Consider the following 19,844-nt stretch of genomic DNA (forward strand, 5'->3'; position numbering starts at 1 on the left):
AACATCTGCCGACTCATTCAGTGAGAACATGTTGCACGTGAACAGTTTTCAGGTTTGTTCAGTTTAAAAATGTTCTCCTTCTGTTGTTGAACAACGTAATCAAATGCTACTTACTTAATGCAAGTAAGTTACATGCAATGATGTCGACATAGCTCACAGTTATGTCCAAAATCACATTACTTACACCTCATGTACACTACTGGTCCGAAGTCTGGAATCTTTCCTGCCTTTAGGTTGCAGTTTAGATCCTCTTTGTAAATAGATGTTATTTTGTATGAAGCATTTGCAAAACAGTAATGTTTTGTACAGGTTAAATAAGAATATAAGAGATCACCAGTCACTGATAAAAAGAAATTGGAAGCTTAACATCAAAATGTGTGCAGATTTGAATATAAACAGGTTCCTGTTTCAGTGTCAAGTGCAAAATAACATTTAAAACAAGCTGGCATGTTGTTTTACCAAAACTATTCTTTAAACCTCAGAATAGAGAGGTCAGTCTCGGGTTAGCACTTCTGGCATTCGATCACAAAATATCGGCTGCACACACAAACCATTTTTATATCTGTGCTACGAACTGACATTTACACTTTTCTGGACTGGAAACAAAAACAAAGGTTATTATGGGCAAAAAATTGTTACAACTGGGGTTGCAACATTATGAGATTTGCATAGTATCAAAAATATCATCAGTTATTGTATTATTATCTGTTACAGTGACCCGTCAAAGAATAAAATAGGGCTTCTCGGTTGAAAAACAATTTCCTAGAACATAATCTCATGACAGCCGTGAAACATGATATAAACTTGATATACGTACATTTTTAATAACACTAACATGGTAGAATTCAGTAGCATAGATAAGCAAATGCACACAGTATGATAACCATCTACCTACTGTTTTCCCACCACGCTATATCGCTGCAAACCTACAATGAACACTGAGGGGACGTCAAATAAATGGAAGTTAAATCATTTTTAAAAAGTCTTCTTTTGGGGCCAAAGCTATTTCCACTGCACATAAAACATTTTGTGTCTGAATTGACCATTATTGTAGGAAACAACATAACAGATATTCCAGACTTTTTGAACGGTGGTGTAGCTACATTGGTGGAGCCGGGAGAAGAACTACCAACCCCGATGGTTAAGAGGCCAACACACTCTCCCACTGAGCCATAGCCACCTCGTAAAATGTAGTTGTATATGAAATTTTTATGGAAAGACTGGGTTGGAAATTCATAGTAGGGTGAGTTTTACCTGGGGCCCAAAAAGCCATGTGGTGTGTAGTGGAGGTCCTGAAAGGAAAGAAAATCCTATGGCATGGGGCACAATTTACCTCCAGAACCAAGCCACAACAACAGTAATGACATGCAAATGATATTCAGCCGCTCTGGGCAGCACAATGATTCTGTTCTTACACACACACACACACACACACACACACACACACACACTATATCTGATATGGGAAGCTTGGATATACAATGAGCGCAGCGTACCTAGCACAGATATTTTAATTAAAGTGTGTGGTTGTGTGTGTAAGTGTCAAAATATACACACGCGGAGGTTTCTCCCTTCAGCCGTCTCTCACGACGCTGACCTTCAAAAGCAAATCGGACAAGCGCAGGAAGGGGAATCGATTGTACGTTTCATTCACACACACGCATGCACACACATTAATCAAAAAGCAAGTGAGCCCGTATGTGCACAAATAGCCCCGCGGAGCACGCCATCATTCATTCTGTGCACACGCATAATCAAACATGAAAATTTCACAAACGCGTTGCCCCTTAACTCCTCCTCACGCACACACAAAACACACACGGAGATGAGGCGGCGGCGGCGTGAAACACTGTATGAGATGATGTCAGAGGAGAGCTGATTGGCTGCTTCTGTCAACAGGCGTTTGCTGCTCAGGGTGAAGCCGTGTGTTTGTTCTCCGTGATACAACGCAACAGATCTTGAGCCACGCACATGTGCACACAGACACACACACACACATTATTGTTATCCTTTTCATTATTGGCCTTTGCTGACCAGGCTCCTGTGAAACATGCTGCTGTAGCTATTTGAAGCCTCTGTGAGAGCTGTTGCTAATTATGCATAAGGCCTCGCCTCACTCTTAAGTCTCTAAAGCTGACAAGTGTAATCATCCAACACGTAGAAAGCTGTGATCTCACATCCGACAGTGTAATGATCGCGAGGTTGAAAGCTGGCCTGCATTATTTTAAAACTGATGAATGAAGGTGTAAGAGAAAGATCCCATGAGCATTTTATATACTTAATATACTCTTTCTCTAAATGATTCTAGGATGCTTTTACATTTACATGTTGGTTTCAGTTATATCTTTAAGAAAACAACATGTTTCCGAGTGTGTGAGCATCGTGGTGTGTGTTATGATTAATGGTGAACATCTGAAGGAAAGTCTACCACAGAAATCTGGACATTTCAGATCCTTTCAAAGGGTTTTTTTTTTTTTTTTCTTCTCTTTTCTTTTTTTTCCCCACTTTCTTTCACCAAGACCTGCCTTTCTTGTTTGCGGCCCCTTTCGGTGCCCCACATCCCCCTTCCTGCCCCCATTACAGAGAGCTGGGGCCTGGGCATTGGCCTTGAACTCTGACCCCGCCAGTAATCAGTCATATCCCTGGGCCCTTCCCTCCTCTCAGGCCACAGACAGCTCATCGCTCCTCCCCTCCCCCGTCCCCACCTCTTCCTCCTGTTCTCTCTTTGTCCCCGTATTTTTTTTCCCCCCTTTCCTCTCTCCGGATCCAGAATGGCCACGCTGGCTGTTGATGGGGTGCTGCTCAGAGACAACGGAGAGCAAACACAGCCTCGGTAACCGAACAACAGGCCCAAGGCCCCGCTGTCAGCCACTCCCCTGGCCCTCGGCCTTATCCATCAGTCAGTGAAATGACCTTGAACTGATGAGTAAATGATGGTGTCAACCTGTCAAGACAGGACAGCTTGGCTTTGGAGCTCTTGTAAGACAAGCAAACAGCCCAAATTCAGGCCATAGACCTCCCAAACCTCTTCTTCTTTTTCCCTCACACATTGTATGGATCTGTGGTGGTCCTGCTCTGCTGTTGTGTTTTAAAGGTGCAATATGGAAGACTTTCAGTTTCATTGGTTCAAAAATTAACTAGAATTATCAACAGAATGTGAAGCTGTAACAGGTTGGACATCTCTGTATTGTGTTGAAGCGATAGCTCTTGAAGTAAACATGCCTACCAGCTAGCCGCTAGCCAATTTGTACCTCAAGAGGTGATAGTCTGTTAGTAAACAACAACAACACTTCCCTTGTGTCCCGAGCTCCAAGTCCAAGTCAGCTACTACGACTGCTAGCTTTTAACTAAGCTTAACAGCTAATAGCAGCTACAGTTAGCAGCAGTTAGCGCCCCCTGTTCGTTTGGAGTATAAATTTGACAGGTGGCCAATCTTACATATTGCACCTTTAATGTAGATCAATCTTTTCTAAAACTCGAGATCAAACTAGCTAATTGAAAAAGTCATTTTGTAGTCTTGACTGACAGTTTTGCTCTTTAATGAGGAAAGTTTTAATTTCTTGAAATAAGAGGCATGTCCAGACAAGAACTTTAAAAAATACAGTATTCTACTTTGCAGAGAACTTTTTTCTTCATTAAACGAGACTAGTATTACTTGACAGGTTTTTAATTCAACAATCCCAACCATGGTTAGACCTAAAAGCCATTCCTCTTAACATCCTGCATCCTTTCCTGAGAAATGTCCTGGAACAAGAGGGAATGTGGTTTGCGTTTCCAGCTACAGCAAGGCAGTAGAAAACAGTAACACCTACTACAAACAGAGACACAATGCTCCTTATCCCTTGTCCCGAAAACAACAAAATAGCTGCTTGTTCTCCATCTCATAATTTAGGCAAAAACTCTTCTTTTTTGATTATACCCTTATTTACTTATTTGCCACTGTACTTTCCATACATCTGCCTACTCTAAAATGCTGAAACTCACTAAAATTGTCATCCCTTAAGTTGGAAAGGAAGTTTTTGACTGCAGGTGAGGAATTTCATAAGAATTTCAAAAGTCTGCAGGATCAGTCGGCTTGTATGAGGTTAGACATGTGTATGCGTGTGCGTGCATTCATGCATGTGAACGTTGGATGCTACTGTACCTTCAGAAACAAGCGAGGCCTTGTGAAACTTCCCTGCATTTCCCGTCGGGGCCCCCAGCAGCATCAGGTAGTGCGTCCCCGGGGGCCTCTTTGCTGCGTCTGGTCAGGGCTGCCTGTCTGCAAACACTCCATCCATCGCTGATATGAAAGGCTGTCAGAAATGTGATGGCTGAGTAGCGAGGTGCGAGCTGGCGACTGCTGCCACCTCTGGGGTCAGAGGTGAGATTGGCTCAGTGAGGGTGAAATACAGAGGGCCTCTTTGACCTGATAATTATCCAGATTGAATCCACCTGACGGACCGGGGCGAATAATAACGCTTCCACCCGGCAGCCTATGCTGACCCAGATTAGAAACGTACAGTAATTGTATCCCAGCACATCAATTTTGAAAAGGAAATGGAATGATTCAGTCCTCCAACCTGCCCGCTGACCCAGATGAGCACTCTCCTGTCCTTACAAATCCATTCTTACCTACCACGTCGAGGCTGGTCCGAGGTCAGCACTGTCTGTCGAGAGCTGAAATGCCACTGTCTTCACGTCCCATTTCACAGGTCCGGTGAGGGTAGACAACGACAGACATTTCGGTTCTGTTCGTTCTGTAAATTGCATGTTTTGTCTCACGGGAATCATCCTGGCATTTCTTCATAAAAATTTGATTTAATGCACCGAGGATCCAACCTGTCAGTCAAACAAAAATAACAATCTGTTCGACGGGTTCTTACAAACTGCATGTGACAGATTAGCTGGATGCTGCAAGATATGTTGAACTCCTGTGGCATTCAATTCCACTGTTTCGACTCAAAGCACAGCATGAGAAGTGGAGGCCAGGAGGTTTTTTCCCTTTATTTGAAAAATGCTCCTTATATCTTAAAATGCCATGACCAAAGGGCTTCACCATCTTGAAGTCGAGAAAATGGACAAAGCTGCAACTCAAGCCCTTCTGTATTCCCGTGAGAGTAATTATTTGTGTGTTCCCACTTTTCTCCTACACATATTATAACATAAACACAGCAGAAATGGCCTTGGCATGAAAATGGCATGAAGAAATATTTTGCGCCACAGGGCTTCATTTCCATACTATGTTAAATGTTTTATTTTTCCTTTTGCCGTAGGAAAAACACAGTGAGAGGAGCGGATAATGAATTCTCGTCTAATAGCACCTACTCAACATACACACACATACACATAATGCCGCTGTTGTATTTCTTGTGTAATAGTGGAGGACAGGCCAGGTTAGAGGGCAGAAGAAGAAGCAGAGATACAGAAAGATGAGGACAAAGAGTTGAGTGATGAAGGTTCAGTAGAGAGGAATGATGGCTCTAAGAAAGACAAGATAGAGTGAAGCTAGAAACATGAGTATATTGTGTGGGAGGTTGTGTGTGTGTGTGTGTGTGTTTGTGTGTATTCAAAGGTATGTGAGTACCTGTATGCATGGACAGATGAAAGATTTCACTGATTTTTTAAAACACTGAAATATATTTATCTACACATCTACAGATTATTGAAAGCATGTGTTTGCATGAGGATAGTACCTCTCGACATACTGTCACTTTCATAGTCTTTGCTGTATGCAGTTCTTATCTGGTCTGATCTGATAAGTAGCTACAGTAACTTTGTTTGTTCAAGTACAGGTCCTAGCGTTGTACTTTTTACTTCATCGGGAGGCTGCAGTCAAGTAACTTTGCAAATGTTTAACCTGAACAAACGTTCAGTTTACATTTGGGGATTCAGACTTGAGATTTGGACTTAGGATTCCTCACATAGAGTCCTTCACAACCAACTGTTATGTATGTGTGATGTCAGTGTGGAGAAACTAAACTTGCCCTTCTTCTCTGCTCCCACAGCACTCTGACGATATACGGCATCAGCCAGGTTGACGAGGCTATCTACCAGTGTATCGCTGAGAACAGCGCCGGCTCCACGCAGGCCAGTGCTCGCCTCACCGTGCTCTGGGCTGATGGACTTCCCGGTGTGCCCGCACACGTGCAGGCCGAGGCCCTCTCACCCACCACCATCCAGGTGTCCTGGAGGGAGCCCGATCAGAACACTCAGGACATCATCGGTTATGTGCTCCACATCCGCCGGACCTCAGGTGAGAGTCCACTGAAGATCCAAATAGTTAAAAACTAGTTGAAAATATTCATTTGTAAAATTCCAATTGAAAAATGTAATAATATTGTGCAATTGCAGAGTATGGAAATTATGATAAATGCACTGTTTTAGTGTTTCCCATTACATTACACTACACTTATATTGCAGATGCAATATAAAAGGTACACACGGTAAATAAATTCCTACTGCACAGGAGCAAGAGGTAGATGCTAACAAAGAGGCAATGCATTCCTCCCAACTACAAGTATGTCCAGTGCTACACTAAAGATGATGTAATTAGGATTACAAAAAAAAAATTAATTAAATATTAAAATAATTAATTTGCCTTGGGATCCATGTTTGTGGGCTACTTGGATGATGATCCCTGTGTGTGTGTGTGTGTGTGTGTGTTCATACATACATGCTTGTTGACACACACGTTTGTTTACAGCTTTTGGCAACTGTAAAAGGGTGTATGTGTGTTTAGGTTTCTGTGTGTGGTGAGAGTCTTGCAGCTGCTCTTCTCCTCGGTAGCTCTATCGGATGGATAATTAAGGGCCCCGGGGGCCAATAGGATCCGCTGTAATTACCATTCCAGGATGGCATGGCCCAATAGGTTGAGGGCTGGAGGTAGATAGTGGTTACGCTTGGTTGGTCTCTGGATTAAGAGCTATAAAATACTTTAACACATCCTTTATAACTCCCCCTTTAACCCCCTCCGTCTTCTAACTCCACCCCTGCAATTCACCAGAGCATTGTCATTCAGGCTCCGAGAGCCAAACTAGATTAGCTACAGTAACAGAGCTGCTCTGATAAAACCATGAAATGGGCAATAACCATAAAATGATGACAGAAACAGATTGTATTTACTGTGTCCTCTCCTGATCTTATTTGCCATCACTTTAATGCCCGCTCCTCCTCCTCCTCCTCCTCCCATCCGTTTTCTTTTCCTATGTGTCGTTCCTCTTTCCTTCTCTCACTTTTTTCTACCTTTTTCCCTCAGACCCCGTGGAGATGGAGTATGAGGAGGCCGTCAGTAAGGTGACACTGCAGCAGATCATCAGGGACCTGGAGCCCTCCACCAGTTACACCTTCTACGTCAAGGCCTACACCTCCCATGGGGCCAGCAAACCATCAGACAGTGCCACAGAGAGCACTCATGGGGAGGGTGAGTTGGAAGCAGAGCGCGCGCACACACACACACACACACACAAATCATATCTTTTACTGATAATGAACATGCATGGAGATTTGCTATGAAGCAGTGTGTTTGTAGCGATCACAAACACACAAGATTTTGGCAGTACATCTATAACGTGGATAATCTGGAATTAATTACCCTGTCATGATTGTTTTAATGAATTTAAACTTGTTTAAGTCTGCCTTTGGTCTCTCTTGATCTATTCTGTTTATTTCTTTTTTTATTTATATCATTTTTGTGTGTTGCAGTGCCCGCGCCTCCATCGCTCTACACCAAGGTGTTGAACAGCAGTGTTATACAAGCAACGTGGGAACCTTCCTCCAAGATGGGCCAACATCAAGGCTTCAGGCTGTATTACAGAAGAGCCCACACACCACTGTTCACTGGTCCCTTCACCTTCCTTCGCAATGTCACCCAGTACAACATCACTCAGCTAGGTAAGACATGTAGTTTCTTAGTCATAGAACAGACTGCTTGTATAATCTCAGTCCTCTTTGTAATCTTCTTCTTGGGACACTGTGATCAGAGCCTGGAAACAAGCATCTCAGACGTCCTCTTGTCTGTACTTCATTCATTATCTGAATATCTCTTTCTGTCTTTGCATTTTGTCCAGATCCTACACTGGTCTATGAGATAAAGCTGCTTGCGTACAACCAACATGGAGACGGCAATTCCACCGTGCGGTTTGTTTCACTTCGGGAGGCGGTGGAGAAATCTGGTGATTACCTGACACAACGAAATACAGCCACACACTGTCCCACATCACCTCAGTGCATCCACGTTTGATGCGTCCGAGTCACATGTGTCATCTTTTGTCTTCAGGGCTCTTTTACACCTTCCTGACATATCCCATTTATATAAACTTTGGTGGTGTTTTGACTGTGCAGTGTGCATTGTCTCCTCAGTGTTGGACGCCCCATGCGACTGTGTGAAAGATGAACAGAGCAAAACATCCACTACAGGCATCATAATCGGCATTCACATCGGAGTCACCTGCATCATCTTCTGCGTGCTCTTCCTCGTCTTCAGCTACCGCGGCAGGTCAGTACAAACGTGTAAATCTCTTAACAGCAAATAATCGGTGGAAATAACTTTTGTATTTGTGGTCAAATGTCTGCCTCAGTATGCAGCTGATGAGTGTTTGATGTGCTCTTCTAATCCCCAGGTTAATGATGTGTAAGACAGTTCAGGCCACCCCCCAGGCAGGACACAGCGTTGTGCTGGAGTCCTCTTCCTCTTCCCAGGGGACTTCTGGGCTGAACGGGGCTGCCAGGAGAGAGATGGAGGTCAACGGCAGCGCAGCGGGGAAGAAAGTGGCCGACAGCAACGAGCTTGAGAGACTTTTCACTCAACCCAATACACAAGATACATGCATGGTCAGTCCGACAGTGATGAACGAAATACTTTTTAATCCTTTCAACGTTAAATTTTATATTGTAAAAATATAGTACATTGCAACCTGGGCATCAGTTCTGTAGGTGTGAATATCATAACCTGAACTGTACGTTGTAAACATCTACCGCTGTTCTGGAAAACGTTATCATAACTGATAGAATGAAGTGCCTTTAAATCAATTTACGTATTCTCAATTTATTTCCAACAGGCATAGAAAACAATTTCACTGACTACTTATTCCATCAGAAAAAGCAATTCAACAGTGTGAATGAGCTGCAAACTGTTATTATTATTATTTTCTTTATCAGGATTTAAATTTTTACATTTTTAAATAACCTCTTGTCACTTTTCCAGCAAAAAGGTGGCACGAGATGATACAGTTGTGATTTCTGTTTTGTTGTGTGTCTTTTTGCTGCTTCTCACACCCGAGGACAAATCAAGACTCGAATGACTTTGGTCATTGTTAATTTACTTTACTCATTATTACTAAAACAAATAGGAAAAACAGCAGAACAGTACAGAAAGAAAAAACATAGACTAAAAGGTTTTCTACAGACAGGAAAGGTGTAGGCATGAGCTATTGATTTTCCGCCCACCTTGGCATAATTTCTTTTATGCTTCATGTGTAACCGTGTGATAAAAGCACAAAAAAGTGCATTGAGACATTGGGGAAAACTCATTTACTTGCAAGGTCCCCTTATGCACTTGAAAAGTAGCTACTGCCATCTGTGGTGCTTGTATGTTCCTACAAAATACAGACTGGCTGAGACATTAACATGCACGTACATCTGCAGAGACTGAAATCGGACAGTAACTCTTTAGATGAGGAATCTGGAACAACAATGTGTTGAAAAAGTATTATTGTGTTGTTGAATTTATTAAAATAAATGCAGATGATATGACAGCCATCAGGAATGTATCCACCCTTGTTTTTCACCTTTGTTTTTCCCCCAGCCATTATTTAGGACCCAGGCCTTTATTATTCAACACCCATCTTTAATTTCACTAATAGTCTTAACTTTAGGAACTACGGTATCTCTCCTACCTGTCAGTATTAAGCTAAAGAGTCCAATTAATTAATCTAGTGTATTCTCTATTTGTCTGTGTGTGTTTTCAGTCCGACTCCTACGTGCTGAACGACACCCAGCTGTCTACGATACCGCTGGATGAGTTCGCAGTGGAGCGAGAGACACAGTTCCAGGAGCCTCCTGCAGCAGGAACGGGTCGGCAGGACCAAGGCTAACCATGTATGAAGGCCAATTCACACGACACTGCCCACAGTGTCCACGTAGACTCTTCTCTCACTCAGGTTGACAAGTGTTTCCTTTCAAAGTAGTTTTTCCTTTGGTGCAAAGAGTTTTTTTATTGGTAAGTTAAGAAGTTCTAGAGGATCTAGGACCGTATATCGGAGTGTTTTGGGCCTGGAGTTTGGGAGAGCTCTCTTCTGACGGACGGCTGTTTCGAGCTCAGCAGGCCAGATTAATGTTCTTTATTTGTACACTTTGGTCTTTTGTTAATTTTCTGGTGTTGGGCAGCACACGGAATAGAGGCCCCAGAATGTCCTTGTTATACAATGATGATTTTATTTTTAAGTTTAAATATATATATATACATATATATCTTTATCACCTATATGTCAAAGTGGTTATAAGTTATTGGTCTTATCTCTACTTTTCTGTGGATGTCAAAGACTCCTGCTGCCTGCTCTCACCTACCAATGATTCCACCTTCTCGCTCACAGAAGACCTCAGCCTTCGTCCAGGGATTCGATATATTCTGTCTCAGGACTTTGTTTCAGTGATATCAACATTTTTTATGAGTTCTCGGCCTTCATACAGGCACTAGACTTGGCTGTGTGAACCTTTTGATTCAACAGAAACCTACCTCAGCCGGAATGAATGTGTTGCGGGAAGCTTTTAGGGACTTTACCTTCCCCTGTGCTCACAATTACTTAACATGCGGAGGAACTGATTGGTTTGAAAATTACAAGATCAGGTGCCGCACTACCTCAGATGTCAAGATCGTCTCTCTCTCTCTCTTGCTTGTTGAAGCGAAGCGAAAAAGAAAACGAGTATCCAACATAAAGCACTTCCAAATGCTGAAGTTAATGTTCTACCTCAAGATAACAATGTTGATGTTGTCGCTGTTGTTGTTGTTGTTTGTCTGTTTATTGCATAATGAAAAACCCTCTTTTCCCCCTCTGTGAAATCCTGGCTTAACTCTGTCGATGAATATGGTGTTTGTGGATGCAATGTCAGTACCTCATGCAAGTTGACAGACTGATGACACTGTTGTGTGAATTACAGTATGTTAGGAATATGTATGAATTATGCTGTTCCACTATAAGCTTGATTTTATTTCGTTCAGAAGATCATAATATTTTATTTTTTTTTTTTCGAAAGTGGTTGCTTCATTTGAATGAGACAACTGTTAGAGGTACACTGCAATGCTGAGGACTATTGACTGCTGAACCAGGTGTGATATATATTGTTCAGTTTAATATAATATGCAGACATCATATATGTGTCTAAAATTAGCGATGTGATTGTGTGTGTGTGTGTGTGTGTGTGTGTGTGTGTGTGTGTTTCTGTCCAGACTTGTTTGATTGATTGATTGAAAGTTTTCATACATATATGATGAATGTAAAAGAGGAAGTAAATTAAGCACAAATCTCATCAAAATGTCTCAAAATTGGAAAAATGACTCAGAGGAATAGTTTGACATTTTGGGAAATACGTGCGTCGCCTCACTTGCTGACAGTTAGATGATACCACCCTTGTTTACTGTGAAGCGACAGCTGGTAGGTTATTAGCCTAGTTTAGCGTGTACCATAGAGCGCATAACTTCCCCATTACTGTTTGAGTGCAGATTAAACTAACGAGATAGAACATGTACATAAGTTAATTTAGATTGAGCCAGGCTAGCCGTTTCCCCTTGTTTCAAGTCTTTATGCTAAGCTATGCTAATTGCCTCCGAACTCTCACTTCATATTTAAGGGGATAGTTTGACGTGGCGCGAAATATGCTGATTTTCTTTCAGATGGAAAGTTACATGACAAGATCTGTGCAGTTCATATACAGCTACAGATGGCAGACATTAGCTCACCTGAGCATAGCTTAGCAGAACATTTGGAAACCAAGCCTCCAAGCTTTGAAGCGAACTTCCGCAGTGGCTACACCGCGTAATATCAGCATCACACGATGTGTCGTCACTGGGGCTAAAGAAGACTTTTCTCCCATAAGCTTACATTTCGAAAGAAGTGGCTGTAAAACGGTGGAAACGTTGCCTCGGGCATCACAACCCCCACAAAATCACTTGTTTGACATAATCATGATTTGAGTCATTCGGTTTAATAACATTGATTCAGCTGTACCATAAAAAAAATCAGTATTCCTGCGAACACCAGGATACAATTGACACTATTTAATTAACAGTTATATTAAAAAACGACGTGTTTCGCATGTTGCTCTCTGTAAAACAATGAGATTAAAAAAAATCTACCTCCTGAGGTTCCTTTAAAAGACAGACAAGAGAGTGGTTTCAATCTTCCTTCACTCTTAAGTTTTCGTGAGAAAGTGAATAAGCGTATTCCCCAAATGTTCAACCAGTCCTTTGATTTAAATTGGCAGCAGTGTATTTCTAACCTCATTCTTGACGCTTGTTGCTGCAGTGCTCTTAGTGATTTCATTTTCATGTCACATTATCTGCCTCCTTCTTAAACACAGTAATAGCCTTTTTAGACATCTGGTGCCCAGGAGACATGTCAGTCACTGATCATGCTTGACTATTGTTCCTCTCTTCCCAAAACCACAACTGCTGCTCAGCCTTCTCCCTCCTGTCAACACTGAGTAGTTTATGTGTTTCAGGAACACCGTGTTAATAATAACGAGCTCGGACAGAGAGCTGGTTGAGGGAGATAGACGGTCGTTGGGTGACTCTGCGATCACAGGGCTTCTCTCTCCAGCTCTCCGCTCCGTGTAGTCACATACTGTACAGGACTTGCTCTGATGCATTATGGTTACCTACCTCAACCCTGTTTTTGGCCTTTCTCTCAGGTCTTATCGAAGGAAACATACAGAGTGCGAACGCACATATAGTATATAGATGTATATATATTGCAATTGTCGACACATGCAGGACAGACAGACAGAAAGGGACACACATTACACGAACACACACACGGAGGGAGAACTTTTTAGGACCTTTATCTCATGCACTAATTATTAAAACAGCTCATGCTTAGATTCTAGTGGATGTGAATGTGTAACTTTGGTTATCACAAGATTTTAACTTTATTTTTTCCTCACTGGTGTTTGACGCTATGTCCTCTGTGGAAAGTTTATCAGTGAATTTGTGAAGTCAACTGAGAAAAGTAAAGTGGGTGGCACTTACAACTCTCACACACTCCGACACAAACCTCATTTCTTATCTTAATTAAACTGCATTCACGCGATATTGTTCAGGTTGTTTTTATGAGCAGCCAAGTGAGAAAAAACATTGAGTAGTATAAGAAGTACAGACGTGTCAACAAACTAGGTTGTTGTTTTTTTGTTTTTTGTTTCGAAAAATCAATTTCAGATTAATTTGGACTTTGGTTCAAACATCGTAGCGTTGTTCCTCTGCTGCTCTAACGTTACAGTGAGACAGTTGCATTTTGTCGGCAAGACACTTTTAATTCACAGTATGATGTTTTGATTTGGCTGTTTTAACCTTCAAAGACCTAGACTACCGCTCCAACATCCAAGCACATCTTTTTAAATGAAAAAAAAATGAGATTCTGATTTTTATTACGGTAAATTCATCCATTATCAGACACAGCAAATATAACATTGGGACTTTAAAAGTGCTCGACTGAACTACTAGAATTGGGTCAGAAAAACAAAATGAATACAGGAGAGTCAGGCGTTCCTCAAAATTGTTCCAGGTCTTCGAGGGTTAAAAGAAGCAACTGCTTGGATGTATCTGGTTTCTTGCAATAAAACGAGTTAATTCTGGCCTTTTAAACAGTCTGGAAGTCGGGCTAGCTAGCATCCTGGCTGACATTTACAAGTCAGATTAACAGGAGGTTTTCCAGTTTTTCTCATTTTGCCGACATGGCGTGAATGCTGAATTTATTTTAAATAGGAGAAATTAAAATATAGGTCATTGGAAAATTATTTTTTTCAAAATGAATGTCTGAATGATTTTGGCTCAATCTGATGGTCCACGACATTTCCCTGAGAGTTGTACCTGCCCCCACAGCAGAGAATCACCTTCCATCTCTGTGTTCTCCAAACCTGCGTCATACACAGTTTCCATTTTGGTCATCATTGTTGGTACTGTAATTTTATGCCTTTTAAATGTATTTTTTATGCCTATTTGTTTTCAGATGTTCTCCTTGCATCCATTTCTTGTATTTAATTGTACACTTCTTTGGTGTTAATATCATTATCAACAATGGTACGAAATAGTAGAACAAATGCCCAACCTAAATGTCTCCTGCTTGTATATTTATTAACTACCAATGTGATATTTACTCTCCGGGGCTCCTGCAGCCTTAATCAGTGTTTTTACTTCTGTTGTTCTGAGTAATTTCACTGGGGAAACAAGTGGTGTGTTTTTCTTCCTTCCCTCCTTCCTTCCTTCCTTCCTTCCTTCCTCTGTCTCACGGTGTAATTTAGGGTTAATCTCCTTCTGCAGGAAATTGCCCACATCTCACGCGTGGATGTGACAGGTTTTAGTGCCATACTGTTTAACCTGATTCACTGGGGATGTGGCGCAATGACGATCATGTTTACGTGATTAGACTTTGATGGGTCAGGTTGACGTTTCGCTGTATAATACGAGAACTCGTGTGATTTAATGGAGCCCTCAAAGCTGTTCTCACTGGTGCTGCGACTCCATCAGCAGAGGAGACCAGATTATTCCTCCGCTGATACAGTTAGTGGGAAAAAAGGGGCCTTTCTCGTGTATTTTTTGCAGCCTTGGGAAGTGCTATATCACCAAACTCTGCTCCTGTCAGTTAGCCAGTGTCCTTTTTTCTTCGTTCATAATCCCGACCTTCGGACAGAGAGAGTGTGTGCTCAGGGACTCTCTGATCCTCTTGTTATATGTATATCAGCAGGCTTCACTTGGCCTTCTGGACATGATTTCCCTCTTTGAATTCTGCTCTGTGCCCAGTTCACACAGATTTGCTGTGAGCGATGTCTTCTTTGTTAGTTGTTCAAGTAAAAGTGAAAGCAAAGCGAAGCATTGGTGGGATAATGATGGACACAGGATGGAAAACATTTCTTAGAAAATGGTTCAACTGCCTTCTTATAGTGTCAGGGTCGATGGAAACATGCAGGGATTACACATTAACATGGATCTTTGGAAAGATAATCTGTGACAACTTCAGGGAAATCACATTCACAAGTTTGATTTTTATTCTCTGTGAAAGATTAAACAGTTAGTCAATGAATTAGAGTTGGGCGATGTCCACAGTGAGACATCGTGATGGACAATGACATCATTCATCGGCCCAACCCCACAAAGAATCCATATGTCAGTCAACAGACTGTTTTGATAATTGTTTAATCATTCAACGTGGGTCAGACAAAACAAGCTTTTTAAAGAAGTTAGCTTGAGCTTGAAGGTGCAATATGTAAGAATAGTTGGAAATGAACTGTTGAAATCAGTCTCAGAACAATAAGCGTCAGCACATCACCAGAGAAACAACTAACTGCTGCAACTTAACGAGCAATCTAGCTCAGTTAGCCATGCGGCTAGCTGTCCGGACTGGAAGTTTGGAGAACCTGGGAACGTTGGTGTTCACACTGCTAGCACAGGAGCATTAGAACGGGAATGGGGCTAGCTAGTTAGCATGCTAACTTCAGTAGATATATCTAACATCAACACTGTTAATTCTTAATATTCTGTGACAATTTTAGTTCATTTTTAAAAACTTTTTTACAACTTAAATGACAATTCTTACATATTGCACCTTTAACAAAAATTAGTTGCATCTGTTTTTCATTCAGACGTCTTCTTGTGCGCCTCAGGTTCTAACAAAGAAGGCATCCCGAACTGGGCATGTGCAGGATCTATTTTACGTTGACGATGGTGCCCATACTGTACGTGGCTCTACTCTCTTTTATTATGCATTAACTGGACACAGGTGACCAGATCAAGTCAGAAGGACAAGTGAGGCCTCGACTGGCTACACTGACATTGTATTCCTGTATAATGTCTGTTTTGGATGTTCAATGCTGAAACTCAGTGGTTGAGGATGTTTTTGGGTAATCTGACCGATTCTCCAAAAGTCTGATGCAACTCCTCTTGAAAGCTCCTCCACATGATGTGATATTGATCGTTGTGGCACCAAATGATCATCAGATATGATTGTGAATTGATTACATTTCCAATGCATTTATCTCTACGGTGTTCTGCTCTGAGACCCCCGATGCCTGTACATGTCGAATAATGCTGAGTTTAGTCAGATGGTGATTTAATGTAATTGTACTTTAATGTTTGAGATCAGTATTATATTTTATATAGCTCTGTCAAGACGGCAGATTGAACCCAATGTGTTTAAAGGCAGTAGGCAGAGAAAAACCTACAGTAGATCTGCATGAGAAACGAAAAAGTGTAAGTTAATCATTATTTGACTTGTGATGGTAACACTGTGATATTTAGCCGAATAATGGCAAAATAATGTTGTGATCTCAATATGGTGCTATTGATGGTCCTGTCTCACATTGTCGTCAATCTGTTTTGATGGTTCGTACTGATGACAATAGGTTGAGTGACCTTTTCCCGTTGACATGTCTCACTCTGTGTCGCCCTCGCTGATGCCTGATGATCACCTCATCCTCATCCCGTTCCCACCAGTCATCCACACGAGTGACTCGGGGTGAGGTCCTGTCAGCCCTGTTACCTCTCAGGTGACAAGTTGTCTTCATTGTCCTTCACAAACCGTCTTTGCTTGAGGAGAAAGTCTGTTCTGTATCGATGTTGTCAACACGATCTTCAATCAGCCGCAATTTGGCCACCGAAATAAGAAAAGAGCTCCCGAGCGGAGTCTCCCCTCACACCTGTCCTGTGAAGTCAGCGTCAAACATGAAAGTCAATAACGGCTTCTTAGTAAATCATCATTGTTTGCGCCTGCTTACAGAGACATGCATCGCGAAATCTTCCTGTACAGAGCACCACGTAGAAGATATTCCTTGCATTTGTGATTCACACTGCAGGCAGAAGAGCATTTAGTCTTAAATGGAGAATTATGTTGTTGCCATATCAAACCATGTAGGCGTAAGAATATTTGACCCTCTCCTGCCCAGAGTCTGTGGTTTGCATCAAGACTTTTACACATATGCATAAAATATAAGAACAGATGTGGGAATAATTTGAATCAAGCTTTGGAGTCAATCTTTCCGCATCTTGTTGCTCTTTCCAACTGTAAGAGGTAAAAAGAAATGTTTTATTTGCACGAGGTTGTGTCCAATATACAACTGCAAAACTTAAGGCTCGTCTCCAGGTGAAGTTTGCTTTCTGTTACTCAATTTAAAGCCACTGGAAGCCCATCTATATTTCTATAAGATAAAATATTTATGAAAAAATAAGAAACGATTGAAGTTAAAGTTTAAATGAAAAAGATTTTAACCGTCAAAACTCAGATAATCCGCTTCATCGGGACAGATTGGATTGACAGCTGTCTGGCAAAATAACCAGACGACCACAGAATCATCATTAGATGAGGAGGATTCGCTAAATCTTGACGTGAAAGTCAGTTAATAAGCATTTAATGTGAATGTAACATGCCGCTTTTGTTGCAAATGTCAACCTCGGACGTATTGTAGTCAGTGTGATGGCTTTCAACTTCGTCTCCACCAAGCTAAATCAGGCTGTTTTCATATTCACCATTCTCTTTTGTACAAATTGATATATTAACAGTATAAAACTACAGATAAGCAGCTGGACGTCCTGCTGAAGCTGATACAACGACTGTACTGTCTGTCATCTTCTCCACTTCATGGTGTAAAGCTCATCAGAGTATCTGACCACAACAAAGGGCAAGAGAAGGTTAATCGCCGTCTGACATTTTACTCTCGCTCCAGTCGACGTTGCTTTTAATGGTACTACAGTCCTTTTAGTAAATATTCTATTTAATCTATGCAGTTTTATTTATTGTTTCACTCCTGCAGGGTTTAAATGTGGTGCCAACCTGAAACCAAAAACCATATGCATTACCAGCCGTGTAAACTACTCGTACAGTGTTACCTGCGTCTGTTCGATCGACCGCTGTGGATGAAACAAAGGGAGCACAAATCTGTAGAGTCAGCCCATGATCACACATCCGTCTGTCTGTCTGTCCGTCTCGTTGTGTGTCTGTCTGCTGAGGTCACTGCCTCCGTCTGTTTTGACAGTTTAATTCAGGTCAATATGAGATGATTTAATAAGCGTTCTCAGAGCATTGTCAGGGATCACTACTGTATGTTTCCACAAAGTTATGTTTCTACGCTCTCTAGACAAAGGTGTCGCAATTATAAATCTGTATGCATATCCACACATGCAGTGTGTACTGTGTGTGTGTATGTATGTGTGTAAAAAGGCATAATAGACCATTTTTAGTGGTTTGTATTGTTTTAGGGTTCATTGTGCAAAACTGAAGAAAAAAACAATAACAGTGATAATAAAATAGTTCTAGTAACAATAAATATTGTGATTGTATTTATTGTGTGTGTGTGTGTGTGTGTGTGTGTGTGTGTGTGTGTGTGTGTGTGTGTGTGTGTGTGTGAGCCCGGTGGATAAAGGGGCTTATTTTACAGCACAGATGTGTGTCAGCCTTCCTGCGGTCCGCAGAGATGCAGCAGATCAATCTGATGCAGACTTCTCCTCTTCCTCTCCCACTTTACCGTCCTGTTCTACTGTTCAGCACATTAACTCGCAGCCCACCGGCCAGACAAAGAGTATTGAACATGAGACCCAGAGCTGCTGGTCGATGAAGGCTGGTGCCGGACATCTAATCACTGCGAATTCCAATGCATGATTGAACTTTAAGACAAAGGGAAAGTCCAATACGGATCAATGTCCTCTTTCTTCGTCTCGCTCTCTGGTTTTCCCTCTGTGTTTTTGGTAAGGCATCGACAGTAATTCACTTTGTTTTGGTAGTTTTAGCCATCATTTCTATTGGTGACGGTGGCATTATGCTCAGTTACATGAGCAGTCTCATGCAAACATGAGAGTTTGCAGCAGAAATCATCATTAGTTTAGAGCACTTAAAGGACTTCTCGTCCATGTCGAGTTGAAAGTTTGCATTTGATACAGTTTGATATCGTACTAACAGTTGTGCAGCTTTCCTGTGCAATGAGGGCTTATTACCAACACATCAGGTGCGCTCATATTCAGCTTTACCTCCTGATAAAGTCTAGTTAAAGCAGCTCAGAGGAGCTTTAATCTTGTGTTGACTCTGACGGCCCCTGTGGACAAAAGCCGCATGAGCACCACCGCCTCGTGTTGTTAAATCAAATTAAATCGATTTTATTTTTATAGCCGGAAATCACAATCACATTGCCTCAGTGGGCAATCTGTACAGTGAACAACATCCTCTGTCCTTATACCCTTGAGTCGAGTCTTGATCTGGCTAGCTCGTGCATCTGTTCTGATGGGACTCCCTAAACACTTTGTATTTTCTCCCTACGACCTGCATCGCACAGAGTGTTTCGTTCCTGATGCACGTTCTTGTCGGATCGCATTGGGTGTGTCGCCACTGGTAACTTCAAACAGATATTATTTTAATCCAAACCATCATCTTTTCCTGAACCAAACCAAACTGGCCCCTGTTCTGGAAAAAAAGAAACAAAATGTTTTCATGAATACAATATATTTTAAACATAGATGTTTGCAGGATGCATAGCAATGAGGTATGTATTTGTGGCTAATGTGACAAAGTTTTTGCTGATGGTCTTGTCTGCTTGTGTAAGTCATACAGAGGCATCAGTGTCAGCCTGTGTATAACCTGTCTGACCGCCTGATTGCTTCTGGGACAGATCACAGA

At 41.7% G+C, this 19,844-nt stretch overlaps 1 protein-coding gene across 2 annotated transcripts in view; it reads left to right on the forward strand.

Moving 5' to 3' along the window:
* igdcc3 (immunoglobulin superfamily, DCC subclass, member 3) overlaps window positions 1-18,498 on the forward strand; it is a 65,869-nt gene extending 47,371 nt beyond the window's left edge. For both annotated transcript variants that reach the window (XM_084362677.1, XM_084362676.1), the window contains exons 8-14: window positions 5,988-6,235; window positions 7,238-7,402; window positions 7,684-7,872; window positions 8,049-8,153; window positions 8,341-8,476; window positions 8,601-8,811; window positions 9,948-18,498. In XM_084362677.1, coding sequence (XP_084218803.1) covers window positions 5,988-6,235; window positions 7,238-7,402; window positions 7,684-7,872; window positions 8,049-8,153; window positions 8,341-8,476; window positions 8,601-8,811; window positions 9,948-10,073 — 1,180 coding nt within the window. In that variant the 3' untranslated portion in view covers window positions 10,074-18,498. The remainder of the gene's footprint in view (window positions 1-5,987; window positions 6,236-7,237; window positions 7,403-7,683; window positions 7,873-8,048; window positions 8,154-8,340; window positions 8,477-8,600; window positions 8,812-9,947) is intronic.
* The last annotated feature ends 1,346 nt before the right edge of the window (window positions 18,499-19,844 follow it).

Source organism: Pagrus pagrus (genome assembly GCF_965226575.1).
Source record: "Pagrus pagrus genome assembly, chromosome: 1".
Classification (NCBI taxonomy): Eukaryota; Metazoa; Chordata; class Actinopteri; order Spariformes; family Sparidae; genus Pagrus; species Pagrus pagrus.